This window comes from Brachyhypopomus gauderio, unplaced genomic scaffold (genome assembly GCF_052324685.1).
Source record: "Brachyhypopomus gauderio isolate BG-103 unplaced genomic scaffold, BGAUD_0.2 sc305, whole genome shotgun sequence".
NCBI classification, from domain to species: Eukaryota; Metazoa; Chordata; class Actinopteri; order Gymnotiformes; family Hypopomidae; genus Brachyhypopomus; species Brachyhypopomus gauderio.
The window spans coordinates 1-20,840 of NW_027507126.1; the positions used below are offsets into that span (position 1 = coordinate 1).

The 20,840-nt window shown below is 49.1% G+C and overlaps 3 protein-coding genes across 3 annotated transcripts; 2 read left to right on the plus strand and 1 right to left on the minus strand.

Annotated features, from left to right (window-relative positions):
* Positions 1 to 4: 4 nt before the first annotated feature.
* On the plus strand, positions 5 to 3,421 carry dcbld1 (discoidin, CUB and LCCL domain containing 1; the record flags this gene model as incomplete). The annotated part of the gene is given in 6 exon segments (XM_076995972.1): positions 5 to 101; positions 401 to 485; positions 800 to 849; positions 1,589 to 1,708; positions 1,827 to 1,865; positions 1,868 to 3,421. Coding segments are annotated over 6 exon segments (921 nt in total), but the record flags the coding sequence as incomplete, so codon positions are not given.
* A 1,269-nt stretch (positions 3,422 to 4,690) lies between these two features.
* Positions 4,691 to 16,987, minus strand: gopc (golgi-associated PDZ and coiled-coil motif containing). The gene is given in 10 exon segments (XM_076995973.1): positions 4,691 to 6,562; positions 6,709 to 6,787; positions 6,789 to 6,884; positions 7,277 to 7,441; positions 7,556 to 7,651; positions 8,656 to 8,821; positions 8,898 to 9,073; positions 9,620 to 9,643; positions 10,068 to 10,232; positions 16,504 to 16,987. Coding segments are annotated over 10 exon segments (1,353 nt in total). The 5' UTR covers positions 16,768 to 16,987; the 3' UTR covers positions 4,691 to 6,440.
* Positions 16,988 to 18,120: 1,133 nt separating this feature from the next.
* Positions 18,121 to 20,607, plus strand: LOC143504595 (nephrocan-like). Its single transcript, XM_076995975.1, has 3 exons — positions 18,121 to 18,475; positions 18,699 to 19,600; positions 19,927 to 20,607. The coding sequence occupies exons 1-3, from the start codon at positions 18,278 to 18,280 to the stop codon at positions 20,327 to 20,329; spliced, it is 1,503 nt and encodes a 500-aa protein (XP_076852090.1). The 5' UTR covers positions 18,121 to 18,277; the 3' UTR covers positions 20,330 to 20,607.
* Positions 20,608 to 20,840: the final 233 nt, after the last annotated feature.

Sequence of the window (20,840 nt, forward strand, 5' to 3'; positions counted from 1 at the left end):
CATCACCGCACGCTCCGTCCGTGTGGTCCCTCTCCACTGGCACGGGGGCATCGGCCTGCGGGCGGAGCTACTGGGCTGCCCGTTGGCACCCAACTCTCCCAGTACGTATGTGGTGGTGGTGGTGGTGGTGGTGTTTGGGTGGTGGGAGATGCATGTAAATGACGGGTCGTCCTTTCGTTTGCTGGTGCTCGGGAGTAGAAGATCGGGCCAACGTGTCCTTGCTGGTGCCGCTGGTCACCCTCCCCAAGTCCCTGCCGGCTGACCTCACCGAGCAAATTCCTTCCGACCACGATCTCGGTACGGCTTCTTTGTTCTGCACAAACCCGTGTGTTGTCGGTCCTGCATTGTCGTGTACGTAACGAGCCTAAAACGGCCCCTGCTGCCCCTCTGTCTCCGCAGTTTAAACTGGTCATCATTGGGGCGCCTATCCTGGTGTCCGTTATTCTGCTCCTGGCTGGGATCTGCCTGTTTAAGGCATTGCACAAGTAAGTGCGCCTACGATCCATACGTTGCGTGTGTCCGTGTCCGTGATGACATCTGAGCTCCTCATGCCCGTGGCGTAGCAGGGACTCTTCAGAAGGGGAGGGGGGGCCGTAGAGTCCAGCGTCAGGGCACTGGCCGACAGCCCCGGGCCCTGAGGATGAAGGCTGGGGCCAGAGGGTTCTGGAGGAAAGATGACACGTCAGCATGATCTGCACCAGATTTGCTGCCCTCATCGAGATCTCTCCCTCTCTCTCTCCTTCTCTCTCTCTCCCTCTCTCTCTCCCTCTCACGCTCTCTCTCTCTTCCCCCCCCACAGGAAGAAAAACAAGGAGAACACATATGACTCCACTGCTAAGCCACAAACAGGTCAGTGCGCAGGCCGCAGCTGAGACTCTGTTAGTCCTTCATGCCGCTTTAAGAGCTCCGAATATCTTACCGCACAGAGAGAAACCGCCCCAAACACTCGCATGGCAGTTGGCCAGCAGCAGAACCAGTAAGAACAGGAACTATAGGATCTATATTACAGTATTGCATTTTAGAACTAGTTCACGGTTGTTGTAATTCCTGTTTGGCCCTCTAAAGAGTTGTCTGTACTTGACTGCATTTGTGTTTTGGCCAAACATTCAATAAAAACGAGATTTGCATCAAACGTTGGGCAAGTGAATGAGAAACTTTGGGAGTTGAAGAGATAATAAGATAAGTCTGTGCCCTTTCCCGCATATTGTTACATTCCTCCCACCATTTTTACCCTCCTGTCTATCCTGTTCCTGCCTTTTCTTATCACTATTACTCTTCCCTCAAACCCCCTCTCCTGCCCCCAGTCTCTCTCTCTCTCTCTCTCTCTCTCTCTCTCTCTCTCTCTCTCTCTCTCTCTCTCTCTCTCTCTCTCTCTCTCTCTCTCTCTCTCTCTCCTCTCTCTCTCTCTCTCTCTCTCTCTCTCTCTCTCTCTCTCTCTCTCTCTCTCTCTCTCTCTCTCTCTCTCTCTCTCTCTCCCACTCACCTCCCTGGCACGTCTGCTTTAAAGCTTTCACACTCCTCAGGTCCTCAGGTGGAAGGGCCATTAAAACACTGCCTGACTGGTTCACTTTTTTTTTATCTTGTCAAGGTTGCTGGAAACCGGTGAAGCAGCCCTCTGCCAGGCAGCAGTCCACCGAGTTCACCTTCAGCTACAGCTCCGAGAAGGACCCCTTACCCAAAATGGACCTGATCACCAACTCCATGGCAGGTCAGGGGCCCGACTGCTCCCACGCACTCAAACCAATATGGAGTTCACCTGGTTTGGCTGCTGTGATCGTAACTCACAACTCTCAATGTCAAACTCAATGTCAACTCTCCTTCTGCAGACTACCAGCAGCCTCTGATGCTGGGTGCGGGGACGGTGTCCAGAAGGGCTCCACCTTCAGGCCCATGGACACGGACGCCAAGGACGAGGACAACGACGCCGCCTTCCATTACGACTACCTGCACACGGCCAATCAGTATGCCCTGCCGCTGACCAATCAGGAACCCGAGTATGCCACTCCCATCATAGAACGCCACGCCTTCCGCAAGGACGGCTTCCTGACCGATCCCAGCTACAGCGTTCCCGGCGTGGTCCTTGGCAAGAGCCCCTCCTTTAAGACCCGGGACAGCACTAGGGCCAGGGGCCTTTCTAGTGGCTACCAGACGCCCCAGGTCAAACCGGACAGGGCGACCCGTTCCGAGGGCGTTTACGACAGCCCGAAGGTCAGCAGGCCCGCTGTGGTGCGGAATGAGGATTGCTCGGAGTACCAGAAGCCCCTATCCAAGGGTCCGGCTCAGGGGAGCTACTCCCGGCCACGGGACTGCGTCTGGCCCGAGCCGGCTGTCCCCCGCAGGTCGGAGCCAGAGGGCGGTCAATCAGACGGGCCTCCAGCGGACCCGTGTGCACTGTGACTGGTTCCTGCTTCATGTGACCTCGCACTACTCTTCAGACTCGAATAACTTATTTCTGCACACGAGAGCAGCATTTTTGCGTGCGCACGTACGTGACAGGGAAGAGTAGCTGTGAATAATGGCTGCTTAGACAAATCGTTTTCGTTCTCCTTTGATATGGTTCGTCTTGCCGACACAGAGTGTTTTATTGTTACTCTGTTTCTTTTTTAAGGGGCAGGGTTTGTTTATTTTTAATCTAATACTTTGCCAGGAGCAGAGAAAGATGTCTTAAAAGTACAGAGCAGAGAGTATGGAAGAAATTCTTCCCTTCCTAAACACTGAGATTACTTGAATGACTAGAATATAAAAGAGGTATGTGGGAGGGTGTCTCAGTCCTTCTATAATGTGACCCGTCTTTTCTGAGCTGCTGTTGTGAATTGATGTTCTGAATTTGAAGCCAAGTCTGAGCTTTAGTCCGATTGGGTCTGGCATCTTGAGGCAGATTGGGGTAGGGGGCAGCACCTTTCACAGGCCTGGTCTCAGATCAGTGATAAAGGGCTGTTTCGACCAGCATCTCTCGGGTTCAGGGTTCCTCACCAGCGACGTTTCTGCACTCTTGAACCTCCTCTGCCTCGGTGCCGCTGGTCCCATCCAAGAAGTCTGTGGCTTCGTAAATGAATGACTGCTGTATATCAAACTGGGGAATGACTGAGTGTGTTGGACCTGGTTAAAGCCCGTAACCCTGCTGGGACGCTGCAGGTCAGTAGGGGGATGTCGGGCAACACCACCGTCACGTCCCGCGGGGGGAGATGTTTTCGGGTTGGTTTAAATTGTTAAAATGTTCCCTTTTTGAACAGGCCATTAGAGACTACACTCCAGAACTGTTCAACTAGGATGCTTCAGATGGAAGTTAAGCAGTAGGAACTAAAGACTGAGCCATGTGCCGTAGGACTCCTAGTCCAGCTTTCGTATGAGTGTACATATGATTGTACAGTTCTGAAATGTATATTGTAATGTTGGAAAGAGTAAAATGGAACAAAACAACCATGAGCCTCCAGTGGTCCTTCAGAAGCACCTACATCCTGGGTGTTGCTACTGCTATTAAAGAGTCGGCGCTGGTTCCGTTGGGAATAGCCGTCCCAGTGGATGTCTCGCATTACTGAGAGGTTCCTTCTGTGCCAGCAGGCCTGTGAAGTGCTGGGCTCTGATGTTCCCACCGCAGACCACCCCACCCCCAGCTGGCCCTGTGGGGGGGTCGGGGGGGGGACACCCACCACCTCCACCACCAACACCACCACCACCACCACCTGAGCAGCAGCCGCTGCATTCACGGGCGAACACAGAACCCACCGTGACCCAGTCACACATTCCACGTGCCCCACACACACACACGCATCAGGGGGGTTAAAATGAATACCCAAGCTACTCGTCCGTGTGTGTGTGTGTGTGTGTGTGTGTGTGTGTGTTGGAATGTAGCAGTGGAGTGTCGGTGGCGAATAGCAGCTGATTCCCACTAACACCACTGTTCCAACCTGTTGTTAAGCCTCTTGTATCATGTGTGAAGCATGTACAGTTTATACAGTATAGCTGTTTTCTTTCCCCCAGCCATTCAACTTGGGTTTATAAAAATGGAACAAAGCTATCGCTGTCAGGAAATTAGTCTTGATTAGATTGAACATGGTCTAAATAGGAAGCAAACTTTACATTACCAGTATGACAGACGCTTGCTGACCTGTTCAAATGTAGTTGTTAAAAAAGTTGTTAAAAAAAAAAAAAACAGTGCTAGCTGTGATGCAATCCTTCTCTGTGATGGCGTGTGTGTGTGTGTGTGTGGGGGGGGGAGTGTTCACGCGGGGGTGCGACTCCTTTCCAAACCGCCGCCCACCACTCGTCCTGTCTCCCAGCTGTCTGCTCGCACACACGCGTGAACGCCTCCCCCTGCTCCAGGACCACAGGAGACTCCAGGCCTCCTGCTTCATCCAGAATACCTGTCCACTCACGCAGGTCTTTGTGTTCCCAGCACACGCCAAATATAAAACTGTAGATATATGGTCATGCAGGGACAGGGGAGACAAAATTAACACAAAATGGATAATGTTGTATTTCCCTTCACACTTAAGACATGATTACAAATAGAAGGCCATTGCATGATACCAGTTTGTGTACTATTAAAGCGTATAGGAGTGCATGATATCAAGATCACACTGCCCCCTAGTGTTGAAAGAATATAATGCAAAATGTAAACCTCATAGTAAAATTACGTTTGTAATTTTTACGTTTATGGTATTAACAGTAACAGAAACAAACTCAAGTCTTCAACACCCAAGTGGGCAAATAAATTTTATTCAAATATTGTTATAGAGTAACTACAGATATAAGATGTTCATACCAAATTTCTCAGGCTGCAGGAATACAGATCATATAACACCAGAGGAAAAAAGTGAAGGCTCACATAAACCATCTAAGAACCGCACAGGGTCATGACGGTAAGAACTCCAAACGAGAGCTGTACAACGTTCAGGCCACCTTAGGCCTGTGGATTTCGGACATCCCCACCGTCAGCACGTGCTACCCGACACTCGCGCCCACACACGATCAGATCTGGCGTGAGCCGATTGTCTGAAACGCTGACCTCTTTCCGAGAGGCTCTGAAGAGCAGAGAAGAGGAGGGTAATTGGAGTAGGTTAGTGGCTTCCTACTGACCTGGGGTCAGTTCTGTTACATATACACACACACACACACACACACACACACACACACACTGCATACAGGGGAAGTCGCATCTCTGCAAAAGCTCAGACCAATGAACGGGTGAAATACTGATAGACTTTTTGCCTTTACATTTATTTTTATATAAATTCAGAATTCCATTAGTTCTTAAATATGCAGCAGTCAGTGGGGCACGGTTATTTAGGTTTGCATCTCTGATGTACATACACTTTAATTGGGTTTTCCCATTCTTGCCAACACCACTGTAGTCTAAAGGTGACTAGTGTGACGGGTGTGAAAAGGCATGGCTCTAAAATACATGACAGGGAGCAACGAAAGATAGAAGATGACCCTCTTCTGGTCTTAACACATATTGCACTTGTTCAGGGGAGGGACCAGAGCACATCACGTCGAGTCCTTCATCTCATCGTTGGCATTTCTGCCAGTTTTACCAACCTTCCCCATAACAACCATCTAGGCCATCAGTGTTGCATTGTGGATTTGGAAGCATTCGAGACTTGAACATACTGTGCATAAGACCGGACGTGCCTCGTCCACTCTCATTAAGAATACTCATCCTAGCAGAGGCTAGTCCCTTAAACACCAATATAGTTTGCTACAGAAATGACCCTTTAATGAACTATTAGCACTACAAATCCGTTCCTGCAGATACCAGCCCACGTTCTGCAGAAACAGGAGGACATCAGTGATGTGATGTTAGGTGAATGGTGAAGTTGAGTCGTAACGTTCTACGTCCTCTTTCCCCTCCCAAGGTAATGACATCACCTTCGTTTTTCATTGGTTTTGAATATAACCGACAGATAATGAGACTCAAATGACAAATCTAAAGGGAAAAGAAGGTTGCTTGATAATGATTATATGCTGTAGGTTGACATCAACTCATTATATCCATTTAGTTGACATGTAAAACAGTGCAAGGATTCTAGTGTCACTCAAGTACAGGAACAGGTCATAGGCCAGGTTTACCTGGGGTGGATCAGTAACTGCACACAGAGGTCACAGCAAGTAAGAAAAACACCCATTCCTTACACCATCTTAGACCTCCGAGCCGGATTCCTGCTTTGAGCGGCTCGGATTTACACTCTGCCTTTTCCACGTGTGCTTCTCATCTAACCGAAGGTGGCGACGTGAATTTGTAAGCACTTCGTTTTCACTCCGGGTCCCCAGGCGATCTCCAGTTGACTCTGAAATGGTTTCGTCTCCGCATAGTACAAAACGCATCTCATCTCATCTCAAAAGCATCTCATATGTTACATATTGTACATGGACAGAGTCTTTGTGTCCTCCTCCTCGGACACGTGGAGAGGGTCCACTCTCCCATCCCGCCAAGCTCCTCAGGAGGAGGTGTTCTCCCGGGACTCGGCCGTCTTGGAGGGCGTCTCCTCCGACGGGCTCTCGCTGGAGATGCCCGTGTCTCCGTTCTCGCCGCCGTCAGCCATCAGGTGCTTCTCCACGGCTGCGTAGAGATGGGAGACACGTCAGCCAATCAGATCTTTCTCCCGCCTACTTTAACAGCAACACGAGCTCCCCGCTCATTTTAAACCACGATTTTTAATGTACGGTTAACCGCAGGGACGGTTGAAGGGGGGGAGGGACACTTACCCTGCATGGTGGCGCCCTCGGCAACGCCGTTGCCAGGTCCCGCCCCGGAACCCTCCTCCAGCTCGTCCAGGTAGAGGCGGGTAGCGATGTCCGCTGTCGTCTTCGTACTCCACGTTGTCGTCGTCGGAGTCCACCTCCGGTGCCACGTACACCACCTCGAACTCGATCTCCCCTCGCTGGAAGACAGGCAAGCGAAGGAGGGATCAGCGGCCGTAAAGCACAACACTGGCAACCCGGACTGTTGGCAGATACGGTACCCCATCGACCGATAGTCGATCGACAGCGGAGCAGCTGTGTGTGTGTACTGGATCAACAAAACGTCGTGCTGTAGGGCGGTTCTCCCTCCTTAACAAGCTAGGCTCAATCCATACACGGGTCGACACAAAATGTGTGTCTACCGGGGAACTTTTAAAATTCTCATTTGATGTCTGCGGTTCTGTTGACAGTATCAACACCTGTTCACCAAAATAAAATTCTTCACAACTTGGGAAGCATATAAAAAAATGTAAGCATGCTGCAAAATCTATCCTAACAAGCACTCGGCCTGTAAGACACAAGAGGTCGCCACCTGCTGGGAGAGGATGGTAACTGCCTCCTTGTGCTTGGCGTCCCTAAGGTTGATGTTGTTGACGGCCAGGATGGCGTCGCCCACGTGCAGGCCACCGCAGCGCTCTGCCGGTTGGGCCGGATGGATCTCCGAGATCAGGATCGGAACGCCGTGCTCTTTACCTCCCTGAACACACATGCAAAGGTCTTACGGCAAATCATAACGATGAATTTGAAACCTCAAGCTCTTGTAGCACAAGGTTAAGACTCGTTTGAGTAGAAAAACCCAGCATGGACTGACCGTGATTGAGATCCCGAGACCTTCGTGATCCTCTTTGGACAGAACCACCCTGCGTATGGGCCCGACCCCTTGGGTCTTCTTCAGAGAGTCTGGGTCCTGGGGAAGGATGTGAGAACAAGAGTTTGACAAACCACAAACAGCATTTTGTAATGGTTACAATTAAACATGTGGAAATGGAAGACAATCATAAAGCAATCGGTAACAATGTATTGATGGGAGCAGAATCGGTAACAATGTATTGATGGGAGCAGAATCGGTAACAATGTATTGATGAGAGCAGAATTGGTAACAATGTATTGATAAGAGCAGAATCGGTAACAATGTATTGATGAGAGCAGAATTGGTAACAATGTATTGATGAGAGCAGAGTGCTCACTGCTCTGTGCTGACTATCAACCTACACTGTGCCATTTTATTAGCTTTTATTAGCCTACTGTACTGCTGTAGACACTGGCTACCATTACTTTATAGTCAATCTCTGTATTCAGAGAATTTAAAGTTAAATCGTTAACTTGTCTCGTTCGGTCCACAAACATGCCACGTTTCCAGTGGTCTCTTTCAAAAACAATTTTCAAAACAAATTCAAACAGTTTTTTAAGGGTGAGGGCAGGAAAATGATTTTTTGAATGTTTTCTACAGACGGCCACACCCCAGTCTGAACAGTTTACACTGAATGGTTCAATAAGCAGTGGCGACCATCTTGAGGCGTCAGAGGGGCCACGGTGTCACGAGCTGACAAGGCTACAGTAAACAAAAGATCTGCCCCTTACAACCATGAATCAGCATCTTAGAACTGGACCCGTGACCGTAACCGCATCACCGCGGTAACATGATGCCTGCTGGGCCCGCTGCCGTCATCACTGCACAAACATCGTCTGAAGTTGCACTTTTACACGTAGTGCGCAGCGGATTTTCCGTCTCAGGTTCATACATATACGAGCACACGCAAGAAAAGACTGGACACAAGCTACCGAAAACTGCACAGTCACGTTCGTAGCGGTGTCACGTTCGTTTTCCCCCCTGAATATCACTGGTGTTATATTCTCACGTGTGTCAAACAAGTATAATATATTTCGCAAGCCACGTTCGTGGTGTCTTACGTGTCCAGCCGGGGAAGGGATGGGCTTCTTTGGGTCACTGCGCCCTCTGCAGGCCCGGATGACTGTCTTGTGTCGGTGGAGATGGATCTCAGCCTCCAGTTGGTTCCACAGTTTGTCGTGAGCCGGTCCCTTCATGTCGCGGCCCAACAGCTGAATCTGTTGAACCCTGTGGAACAGAACCACCAGCTCAGTGCTCTGCACGCAGCTCTGGGTTCAGTTTCTAGAAACTTCTTTTCTGTTACCTCCCCGCGAGTTCTTTGTCCAGGTACTTGGCCGCCAGTCTGGCTCCGTACACCTCGGCCTGCAGTACCGCGATGTGCCTGCGGAGGGCATCGCTCTCTTTTTTTAACATCCGCACCTCAGCCTCCAGTTTCACCTCCTTCACCTTTTCTTTCTTACTGGCTTCCAGTTCTTTTTCCTGTCCACACACACACACACACACACACACACAGAGAGAGAAAAAGCCTTCATAAAGAGTGGAAAGTCGAGATGCTTGGCAGAGTCCACACAACCCCAGAGGCAGTGTGATCATCTGGGACAGATACAGTCACCTCCCATTAGAGTTACATTCAGTCTCTACAGAGGCAGGCTACTGGGGAGAATTCAATGAACATTCCTTCCCCACACACGCACACAGACACACACACAGACACACCATCTCCACTGGCTAGGCCAAGCTTACAACAGCACAGCAGAAAATGACAGAGAAGTTTAATCATGGAAACATACCAACACTGCGACTAAATTCAAGCCAGTGTTTTAGTAATCGCGACTCAAGTCTAACACAAACATCTAAAGCCCACATAAGCAGCGACTAGTCACACAACTGTAGAGCACAGGGGTTAGACTAGCCCACAAGGCTGCGTTTCTACAAAAGGCGCTAACAAAAACAAACAAACAAACAAAACCGTGTGACACCAACAACACAAGTTGGCGTGGCAGGACACATGCTCACAGAACTTACCATCTCTTCCACGGAGGGTACAGGCTTAGGGCCAAGGAGAGAAACACAGAGAGGTCAAAGGTTAGAAAGGCAGTGTTAGGGTCAAAGACGCACAGAGGTAAAAGAAGCATTATAAGTCATCACTGAAACTAGCGCCCCACCCCACGTCGGAACCAGAGACGGGGCGGAGGGACGGAACGGTCCAAAGACGCTCAAACAAATCACTGATTAATAATTATACAGGATCAATCAACATAAAGCACAATGATGCCAAAGGGGGGGGGGGGGGGGGGGGGGGGCACCTTCATTATCTTATGCGGACGAAAAGATGTAAAACGACTGTTTGTTCCAGGCAAATTAGAATACAAACGAGTCAAAATCCAAAGCAGCGCAGCATCCGTTAAAACAGAAGACGAGCAGGGCTGAACTGGGCCCGGCCCAACAGGGAGAGGTGTAGGGTGGTGCCCACCAGCCGGTCTTTGATGGAGCCAGAGTCCACAGGCTGGCCGGCCTTGGAGTGGAGCTGCAGCTGGAGGGTGTGGAGCTGGAGCAGCTGCTCGTGAACCTCCTTCTCCACCACCGTCTTCTCCGCCTGGACGTCCGTCAGCTCCGACTTCAGGTCCACCAGCTGGGCCTGTGGAGCGCGTGCACATGCAAATGTTGGTCAAAAAACAATATATACACACACTATATACATCTTTCTGCTCATCTTTTCAAAGATGGCCTGAAAGGAGGCCGTTGGGAGGTGCCCAGCAGGGCGGGTGGAAGGAGCAACATCAGGCTGGAAGAAGAAGAAAGAGGAGGAGGAGGAGGAGGAGGAGGAGGAGGAGGAAGGACGGATTTTGTCCATCATCCCACACGGGAGTCCCTGCTTAAATCCCGGCTCGTCCACAACGTGACATTCAACGGCACGTCTTACGGAGGAGTGATGGGGTCTGGCACCAGGAGACAAGGAGTTTGAATAATGCCCGGCTCCATGGGGAGGCGCACCACTGACATTTTCCAGTAGCTAATGAGCAAGCACACAGCTGCTGGGGGGGAGGATTGGGGGGGGGGGGGGGGGGCACGACAGTGTGAGACTGCTGGCAGGACAGACCAGTTTACCTCAGAGACTCGCCGGGCATTGAAAAATAAACTAATTTGCAGAACTGAGCGAATCCCCAGTACATGCAGTATTAGCGAGGAGCAGGGGTGAGAACAGGGAGGACTCGCCCAGAATTAATTCAGGATCCCAGTGGTGGGAATCCAGATAACTTAAAGAGTCTAGTCTGAACTCACCTAGCAAATTATTCTTCACACTAAGTGTATTACTTATTTTTAAAGAAGCAAACACTTTAGGGGGCGTGGAAGCACAATCTTGACTGACCCTAACAAGCTGGAAAATAAACTCTAGCAATACCTTGTAGCCCTTTCTACACCACCAGCCACAACGCTCCACACCAACACACCTCACCCCACCAGCCACAACCCTCCACACCAACACACCTCACCCCACCAGCCACAACCCTCCACACCAACATACCTCACACCCCACCAGCCACAACCCTCCACACCAACATACCTCACACCCCACCAGCCACAACCCTCCACACCAACATACCTCACACCCCACCAGCCACAACGCTCCACACCAACACACCTCACCCCACCAGCCACAACGCTCCACACCAACATACCTCACTCCACCAGCCACAACGCTCCACACCAACATACCTCACACCCCACCAGCCACAACGCTCCACACCAACATACCTCACACCCCACCAGCCACAACGCTCCACACCAACATACCTCACACCCCACCAGCCACAACGCTCCACACCAACATACCTCACCCCACCAGCCACAACCCTCCACACCAACACACCTCACCCCACCAGCCACAACGCTCCACACCAACATACCTCACACCCCACCAGCCACAACGCTCCACACCAACATACCTCACACCCCACCAGCCACAACGCTCCACACCAACATACCTCACACCCCACCAGCCACAACGCTCCACACCAACATACCTCACACCCCACCAGCCACAACACTCCACACCAACATACCTCACCCCACCAGCCACAACGCTCCACACCAACACACCTCACCACACCAACACACCTCACACCCCACCAGCCACAACGCTCCACACCAACATACCTCACCCCACCAGCCACAACGCTCCACACCAACATACCTCACCCCACCAGCCACAACGCTCCACACCAACACACCTCACCCCACCAGCCACAACGCTCCACACCAACACACCTCACCCCACCAGCCACAACCCTCCACACCAACATACCTCACCCCACCAGCCACAACGCTCCACACCAACATACCTCACCCCACCAGCCACAACGCTCCACACCAACACACCTCACCCCACCAGCCACAACCCTCCACACCAACATACCTCACTCCACCAGCCACAACGCTCCACACCAACATACCTCACACCCCACCAGCCACAACGCTCCACACCAACACACCTCACCCCACCAGCCACAACGCTCCACACCAACATACCTCACTCCACCAGCCACAACGCTCCACACCAACATACCTCACACCCCACCAGCCACAACGCTCCACACCAACACACCTCACCGCACCAGCCACAACGCTCCACACCAACATACCTCACACCCCACCAGCCACAACCCTCCACACCAACATACCTCACACCGCACCAGCCACAACGCTCCACACCAACACACCTCACCGCACCAGCCACAACGCTCCACACCAACATACCTCACACCCCACCAGCCACAACGCTCCACACCAACATACCTCACACCCCACCAGCCACAACGCTCCACACCAACATACCTCACACCCCACCAGCCACAACACTCCACACCAACATACCTCACCCCACCAGCTACAACGCTCCACACCAACACACCTCACCACACCAACACACCTCACACCCCACCAGCCACAACGCTCCACACCAACATACCTCACCCCACCAGCCACAACGCTCCACACCAACATACCTCACCCCACCAGCCACAACGCTCCACACCAACACACCTCACCCCACCAGCCACAACCCTCCACACCAACATACCTCACCCCACCAGCCACAACGCTCCACACCAACATACCTCACCCCACCAGCCACAACGCTCCACACCAACACACCTCACCCCACCAGCCACAACCCTCCACACCAACATACCTCACTCCACCAGCCACAACGCTCCACACCAACATACCTCACACCCCACCAGCCACAACGCTCCACACCAACACACCTCACCCCACCAGCCACAACGCTCCACACCAACATACCTCACTCCACCAGCCACAATGCTCCACACCAACATACCTCACACCCCACCAGCCACAACGCTCCACACCAACACACCTCACCGCACCAGCCACAACGCTCCACACCAACATACCTCACACCCCACCAGCCACAACCCTCCACACCAACATACCTCACACCCCACCAGCCACAACGCTCCACACCAACACACCTCACCCCACCAGCCACAACCCTCCACACCAACATACCTCACCCCACCAGCCACAACGCTCCACACCAACATACCTCACCCCACCAGCCACAACGCTCCACACCAACACACCTCACCCCACCAGCCACAACCCTCCACACCAACATACCTCACTCCACCAGCCACAACGCTCCACACCAACATACCTCACACCCCACCAGCCACAACGCTCCACACCAACACACCTCACCCCACCAGCCACAACGCTCCACACCAACATACCTCACTCCACCAGCCACAATGCTCCACACCAACATACCTCACACCCCACCAGCCACAACGCTCCACACCAACACACCTCACCGCACCAGCCACAACGCTCCACACCAACATACCTCACACCCCACCAGCCACAACCCTCCACACCAACATACCTCACACCCCACCAGCCACAACGCTCCACACCAACACACCTCACCGCACCAGCCACAACGCTCCACACCAACATACCTCACACCACCAGCCACAACGCTCCACACCAACACACCTCACCCCACCAGCCACAACCCTCCACACCAACATACCTCACTCCACCAGCCACAACGCTCCACACCAACATACCTCACCCCACCAGCCACAACGCTCCACACCAACATACCTCACACCCCACCAGCCACAACGCTCCACACCAACACACCTCACCGCACCAGCCACAACGCTCCACACCAACATACCTCACACCCCACCAGCCACAACCCTCCACACCAACATACCTCACACCCCACCAGCCACAACGCTCCACACCAACACACCTCACCGCACCAGCCACAACGCTCCACACCAACATACCTCACACCACCAGCCACAACGCTCCACACCAACACACCTCACCCCACCAGCCACAACCCTCCACACCAACATACCTCACTCCACCAGCCACAACGCTCCACACCAACATACCTCACCCCACCAGCCACAACGCTCCACACCAACATACCTCACCCCACCAGCCACAACCCTCCACACCAACATACCTCACACCCCACCAGCCACAACGCTCCACACCAACATACCTCACCCCACCAGCCACAACGCTCCACACCAACATACCTCACACCACCAGCCACAACGCTCCACACCAACATACCTCACCCCACCAGCCACAACGCTCCACACCAACACACCTCACCCCACCAGCCCCAACGCTCCACACCAACACACCTCACCCCACCAGCCACAACGCTCCACACCAACACACCTCACCCCACCAGCCACAACGCTCCACACCAACATACCTCACTCCACCAGCCACAATGCTCCACACCAACATACCTCACACCCCACCAGCCACAACGCTCCACACCAACACACCTCACCGCACCAGCCACAACGCTCCACACCAACATACCTCACACCCCACCAGCCACAACCCTCCACACCAACATACCTCACACCCCACCAGCCACAACGCTCCACACCAACACACCTCACCGCACCAGCCACAACGCTCCACACCAACATACCTCACACCACCAGCCACAACGCTCCACACCAACACACCTCACCCCACCAGCCACAACCCTCCACACCAACATACCTCACTCCACCAGCCACAACGCTCCACACCAACATACCTCACCCCACCAGCCACAACGCTCCACACCAACATACCTCACCCCACCAGCCACAACGCTCCACACCAACATACCTCACACCCCACCAGCCACAACGCTCCACACCAACATACCTCACCCCACCAGCCACAACGCTCCACACCAACATACCTCACACCACCAGCCACAACGCTCCACACCAACATACCTCACCCCACCAGCCACAACGCTCCACACCAACACACCTCACCCCACCAGCCACAACGCTCCACACCAACATACCTCACACCACCAGCCACAACGCTCCACACCAACATACCTCACCCCACCAGCCACAACGCTCCACACCAACACACCTCACCCCACCAGCCACAACGCTCCACACCAACACACCTCACCGCAGCAGCACAGGATTACTGCTAGCACAAAAACATTGGGAGACTGCCAATATTCAGCAGGAAGCATTCATACACACGCTTTCGTTTTTCCTTCCAGATACTTTCACCAGGAAGTATTCTACGCACCAGCATCTCCGTATTTCTATCAACAAGAAGACAGTAATCGCCAGGCAGCGGAAACCAAGTGGAAATCCCAGGCAGGAAACAGATTTTCCCATAAAACGCTTCATTTCAATGTGGATTCTTCTACTAAAATATATTTTACCTTTACTTTTCACCTACAATGATGCAATGACCTGAATGTGATGCTACTGGCTTAGCAGGTTCTGCAGAAATGCTGCCCTAGACTCGTATACGTTTGCATCTTATTTGATCTGTGCTAGCCCTAAGGGTGGCCAGTCTGGTCCATTCTGATGTTAATTAAATCTGTCTAAACTTGAGATGAGAACCTCTGGGATTCAGACAACAGACTCTTGGGCCATTTTCCATTTCACTTGGTTCTTTTAAATTCTCGGTGTTGTGTAGTTGCTGTCTACAAAAAAAGCCTCATAGAAATATGATTTCATGTCTACTGAACATGTCCATCAAGCTATCCAGTATCTATTTTCTTTTACAGGTCTGCCAAGAGACCATGTAGAGACTCAAGAGAACAGAACAGAGCATTCTTTCCCCATTTCTTTCCTTGAAGCTGATCTCAAATTCTGCTGGTTAGTGAATGCCTTCTAACACAGAACAAAGTTCTCACATAGTTGCTTGTACATTCTTGGCTCGTGATTTAATATCAAATATTTAACAAAAACAGAGATATGCAAAAGGGATCAGACTAGTTTTATTACTACTCATGAACCCTGCGTTTCTCAACTAAATGCTGTCGTGGACCATGTGTAAATACTTTATCTGTGTTATGTAAATGGATACTATAATAAAATACTCCTTCAATAAACAGCATGGCTAAATATAGGGCACGCACGGCTCTTTGGTGTTGAATGTAATCGAAAACTCTGTCAACAGTGTAATTGAAAGACGTGTAGAACAAACTCCTGATGTTCTCTGAGCAATGTGACACAGCCAAAGGAGACATGGAAAACATCTTTATAAGAGTGACATGGGAAGTGTTGCCTGGATGAAACTGAAACTCTTTCCTGGCATGTCGGGCGGGTTCGCGGCTGGAAAGACGTGTTTACACAGTTAGTCAGAATCACATTAATTTACAACAGAGAAGAAGGACCACAGCGACCACTGAAGACCACTGAGGTCCACTGAAGACCACTGAGGTTCTTCAGGTTACACGAGACTGTGTGAAGGAGCAAGAGAGACCTGCCCCTCACCACAAACCAGACACTGTGACACTTTTACAACCTCTGTGTGGAGAAATGACTCTTTAGGTCATCTTTAATCCTCATTTCTACCCCTCAAGCGCTCACCTCGAGTTTGTGGTTCAGCTGGAAGATGGTCTGCGCTTTGTGGCACAGCTGCGCGAAGCAGGAACTGAGACTCGTCATCTTCTGACGGCCCTCGTACGTGATATCGGCTTGATCTGGGTCGATCTCCCCTAGCAGTAAATCCACGTCTACAAACGCTTTGTCAAACTCCTTCTCCAGAACCTCTAACCACCGGAACATCGACATCCCCGAACCGGGACCAGCGAGGCCCGGTCCCTGCGCGGCACCGGCGGCAGACGCAGACATTTCCCAACAGCGACCTAACTAAGCAGCTTTCTAGCTTAACGAAATGAGACGACGGTTATATTTCTCACAGACGGAACCAACTCTCTTCTGTCTGTTCGGCTATATTGTCCCTAAATCAGATAAGGAGAGAAATGACACTATCGCTTCGATCTGTTCTGTCTTCTCATCTGACCAGGATGTCCGAAAACGAAGAGGAGTCATCGATGTGAATCGATTATACTCGTCTGCCACACGATTAGCCAATGCAAACAGGAAAAGCAGAAGAAACACGATCTAATCGATCGGAGCTCAGGACATACACTGATGTCAGAATGCAAATGTTTCATAGATCTATAGTTTAACCACTACATACATCATTCAGATGATGAAGCCTCATCCCTAAACACACTCATCGTTTATGTTTTATTGTAATATTAGGACAGAAACATGCAAACGAGATGCTACTCCATAACTAATAAAAAATTAACTGTAGGCCCTATGCTTTTTTCCAGAATGCTGGACGGTGGGTTTTACTTCCATATTCCATTTACTTCCATTTTCTATACGCCATTACATTTTTTCTAATGTATTTTTATCTCACAATGCTGTTTGCTTTCTCCTGCAGCAGTTTTCTTTTCCATTGCAATACTCCCTTGCAACTACTACTAACGTTTTGGTTGCCTTTCTTCATATTCTTCCCCATATTGTCCCTACAGAATGGGAGGAGCACGTGACTCTGCTCGTCTTTCCTTGTCAGTTTCTTGTTCATGTTCCATTTTTATCTTTATTTTGCTGATTGTGCAGTTGTTCTATAAACCTTTTAAAACCGAAATTCAGAGACCCTGTGAGGAATCTAGATTTTTTTTCAAAATTAACAAGATATTCCACACAGTCAAATTCCCAGTGTTTAATAAAGAATCTGTATAAAAGCTATATTAGCTATAAAAAAACTATTGGCTTAACACGTACAGTGGTCATTCATGTCCAGCTGAACTTATTGCTGTGCACAAAAAAACATTGACATAGAAATAAACTTTTACATAGCAATTATAATTGTAAAGAAATATAGCATTTATTTCTTAATAGGCACTGAAGTTAACATTAACCAAACTACAGGATATTGTATGATCCTTATTCATTCACTGTGAAGTTGAAAATGCCTTAATTTATTTTTACTTTTTCACTTTTTTGGTGCATAAAGAAGCATCTCTCAAAAGAAAAATAATTTGAGAAGAGGAGTAAAGAGAAGGTATTTGGTAAAAGTATTTGAGCAAAGGAAATTGCATTTGCTAAACATAATAGGCTGTAAACAGGTTATCAGCAAGTTTCTCACGTCTGCAAACAAACCGAACAATCTATGAGTGCTATGCCAGTTCCTCGTCTGTTTTTTCAAACCAAGATAAAGATCTCACCCATTGTTCCAAATGAAACGGAGAAGCCCAACTCTCAGCAGCAGAAGATACGCTGAGCTATTTAAGCCTTGGATTCTCAAAATGCTCTTCAGCTTTGAGGTAGTCAGAGTAATGTCTTCATGATGTGGGTGCTCTACATTTTCTTTTTCATGCTGGTCTGTACTTTAAACTTTTTAAGCTGCCATGCATGTCCAGAGAAATGTGTGTGTGAACGAGTGGCATCGGTGCAGTGTTTTAGGGTGCAGACTATACCTACAGGCATCCCAAAAGATGTGAGGAAACTCAACTTAGGATACAACCACATTAAGGAGATAAAGGTAATGCTTAATCATTGCTTGATAATTACATATGCCAGCTGTATTTGTTAGCATCACATTTACATGTCTTAAGCAAATTTTATTTTCTTTTTTGTACTCATTATATTTCAATTTAGATATTTGCATGCAAAATATAATTTTGATTAAAAAATATATGAAAATTAATTTTAAATGCTAAATTAATATATTTAAATGTTTTCTTGTGGCTTTCCTTTCTTTCTAGGGTAGGGATTTATCTGGTTTGTCAGGCCTTGAGGAAGTGATTCTGTTGTCATGCAGAGTTGAGCAGCTTGAAGCCAATGTATTCAGGGCACAGAGAGCTTTAAAGACCCTGGACCTCCAGAAGAACCGGTTACGTCATGTCCCCCGTGGCCTGCCTCCTAGCCTGGAGAACTTGCACATGGGCCACAACAGGATCCACACTTTGCAGGACTCTGCCCTGCAGGTCCTGAAGAGGCTTCGTACACTGAACCTCCAGAATAACCTTATCAGCACTCTGCGGTCCAGCGTCCTCTCTGGCCTCGTGAAGCTGGAGGCACTTTATCTGGAAGGTAATAAAATTACGACGGTACAGGGTCTCCTCAGGCTGCCGGCGCTAAATTGGCTTAACATAGCAAATAATAAGGTCCCATCACTGCCATCAGCTTTCTTCTCATCACTGCAGCTTCTTAAAACGCTGGACTTGTCCTCAAACCTCCTGACACGGGTTCCTCGTGATCTTCCACAGTCCCTAATTCATCTGAACATGGCCAGGAACCAGATTAGGACACTGAAGAGTCGTGATATGGCCCAACTGCGTAATCTCAACACTTTGTCAATCTGCGACAACCGACTGGTATCTGTGGATGGTGGTCTTCGTCTGCCCAACTTGACTGCATTGGAGTTGGCAGGTAACCAACTGCAGGTTCTACCCAGTAGGCTCTCAGCTAAACTAGAGAACCTGGACTGTGGGCAGAATCATATACAGGAAGTGACCTATCAACAGCTCTCAGGAATGAGACAACTCAGGCATCTCTTTCTGGAGAACAACACCATCCAGCACTTTGAAACCAACGCTCTGAGAAACTGTCTTCATCTAACCAACCTGGCTCTAGAGCAGAATCTTCTCCCTACCATTCCAAATGGGTACAGTTTTGCATGTAGATTTTGCTAATCTGAAAAAAAATGTGAAGGACCATTTTATGTAGCATCAGGTTATTAATTGTTTATCCATATTTTAAATATAATAATTTAAAATAATAAATAAATAAATAAATAATAATAAAGTCATAATTTAGAAGTTCATATGTGAAACCTACATTAGAACATTTATAAGACTTAATATTCACTAGTCAAATAATGTAGTTCCCTGTGTTGCTAGAGATCTGTGGAGTTCCAGACCTAACACACCAGACCCGTATTGTACCTCTTCAGACAATGACTATTCTCTTGTCTTTATGTTGGTTTCCTAGGCTCCCTGAAACGCTGGTTCGCTTGGATTTGAAAGGGAACCGCATCTCCTCAATTCAGGAGCACGAACTGAAGTCTCTTAAGAGGCTCCAAGTTCTGAATCTACGTAACAACAGACTCTCCACACTGCCCACCATGAATCTACTTCCAAATCTCCAGACACTGTACCTGGATGGAAACCCATGGAACTGCAGCTGTGAACTACTCATGGTCAAGAAGGCCTTGTTAGCTAGAGATATAGATATTAGCTCAGAGTTCTGCCCTGAGCCTGTCTATACATCAGTGGACGTTTGGCAAGCATATGTAATGGCACAGGAAAAGTGTGAGGAGCAGACTGAGGAGTCATTACCGGTGAGCCAGACTGAACAAGCAGACAATGAGGAATACTATGATGATGATTTCTAATATGAAAAGAAAAGCAACACCAGTTGTCAAATTCAACAAATTTGAGATGTTGAATCTCAAAAGACCTGAAAGAGATCATCTATTAATTTGTTTAATCTTCTAATGAACTTCTGCATTATTAACTAATGCATGTTGATGTTTTTAATTATCATATTATGTAGGATATTACTAACTAATTTACATTTTTTACACACTACGCACATTCTTTTTTCTTTTTGCATCTGGAGCAACAATTCCTTCACAAATTTTCAGTGGCCCTTGGTCTGCTATTAAAATGATCATTTTAAAGCATAACCTAAATGAATATCTTTGTCATTAAAATGGATTTTAAAATGGTGTATTATGAAAGTCCAGAATGAAGTCCATATTCCAAATTAAATGTACACATAAGATAAATTACTTTGTTTTAAAGTAACTTTTATTTGTACTTAATTATGTTTAATTGCATGTCAAAAAAGAGATACATAGAAGTCACTCAATAAAAAAATGTTTAATAGTTTACTTGTCGGTA

Bases quoted from the DNA above. Each gene is read 5' to 3' on its own strand.
- LOC143504595 (XM_076995975.1), top strand. From the start codon at position 18,278: ATGATGTGGGTGCTCTACATTTTCTTTTTCATGCTGGTCTGTACTTTA. The intron at 18,476-18,698 runs GTAATGCTTAAT...CTTTCTTTCTAG, and splicing joins ACCACATTAAGGAGATAAAG to GGTAGGGATTTATCTGGTTT. The intron at 19,601-19,926 runs GTACAGTTTTGC...TTGGTTTCCTAG, and splicing joins CTCCCTACCATTCCAAATGG to GCTCCCTGAAACGCTGGTTC.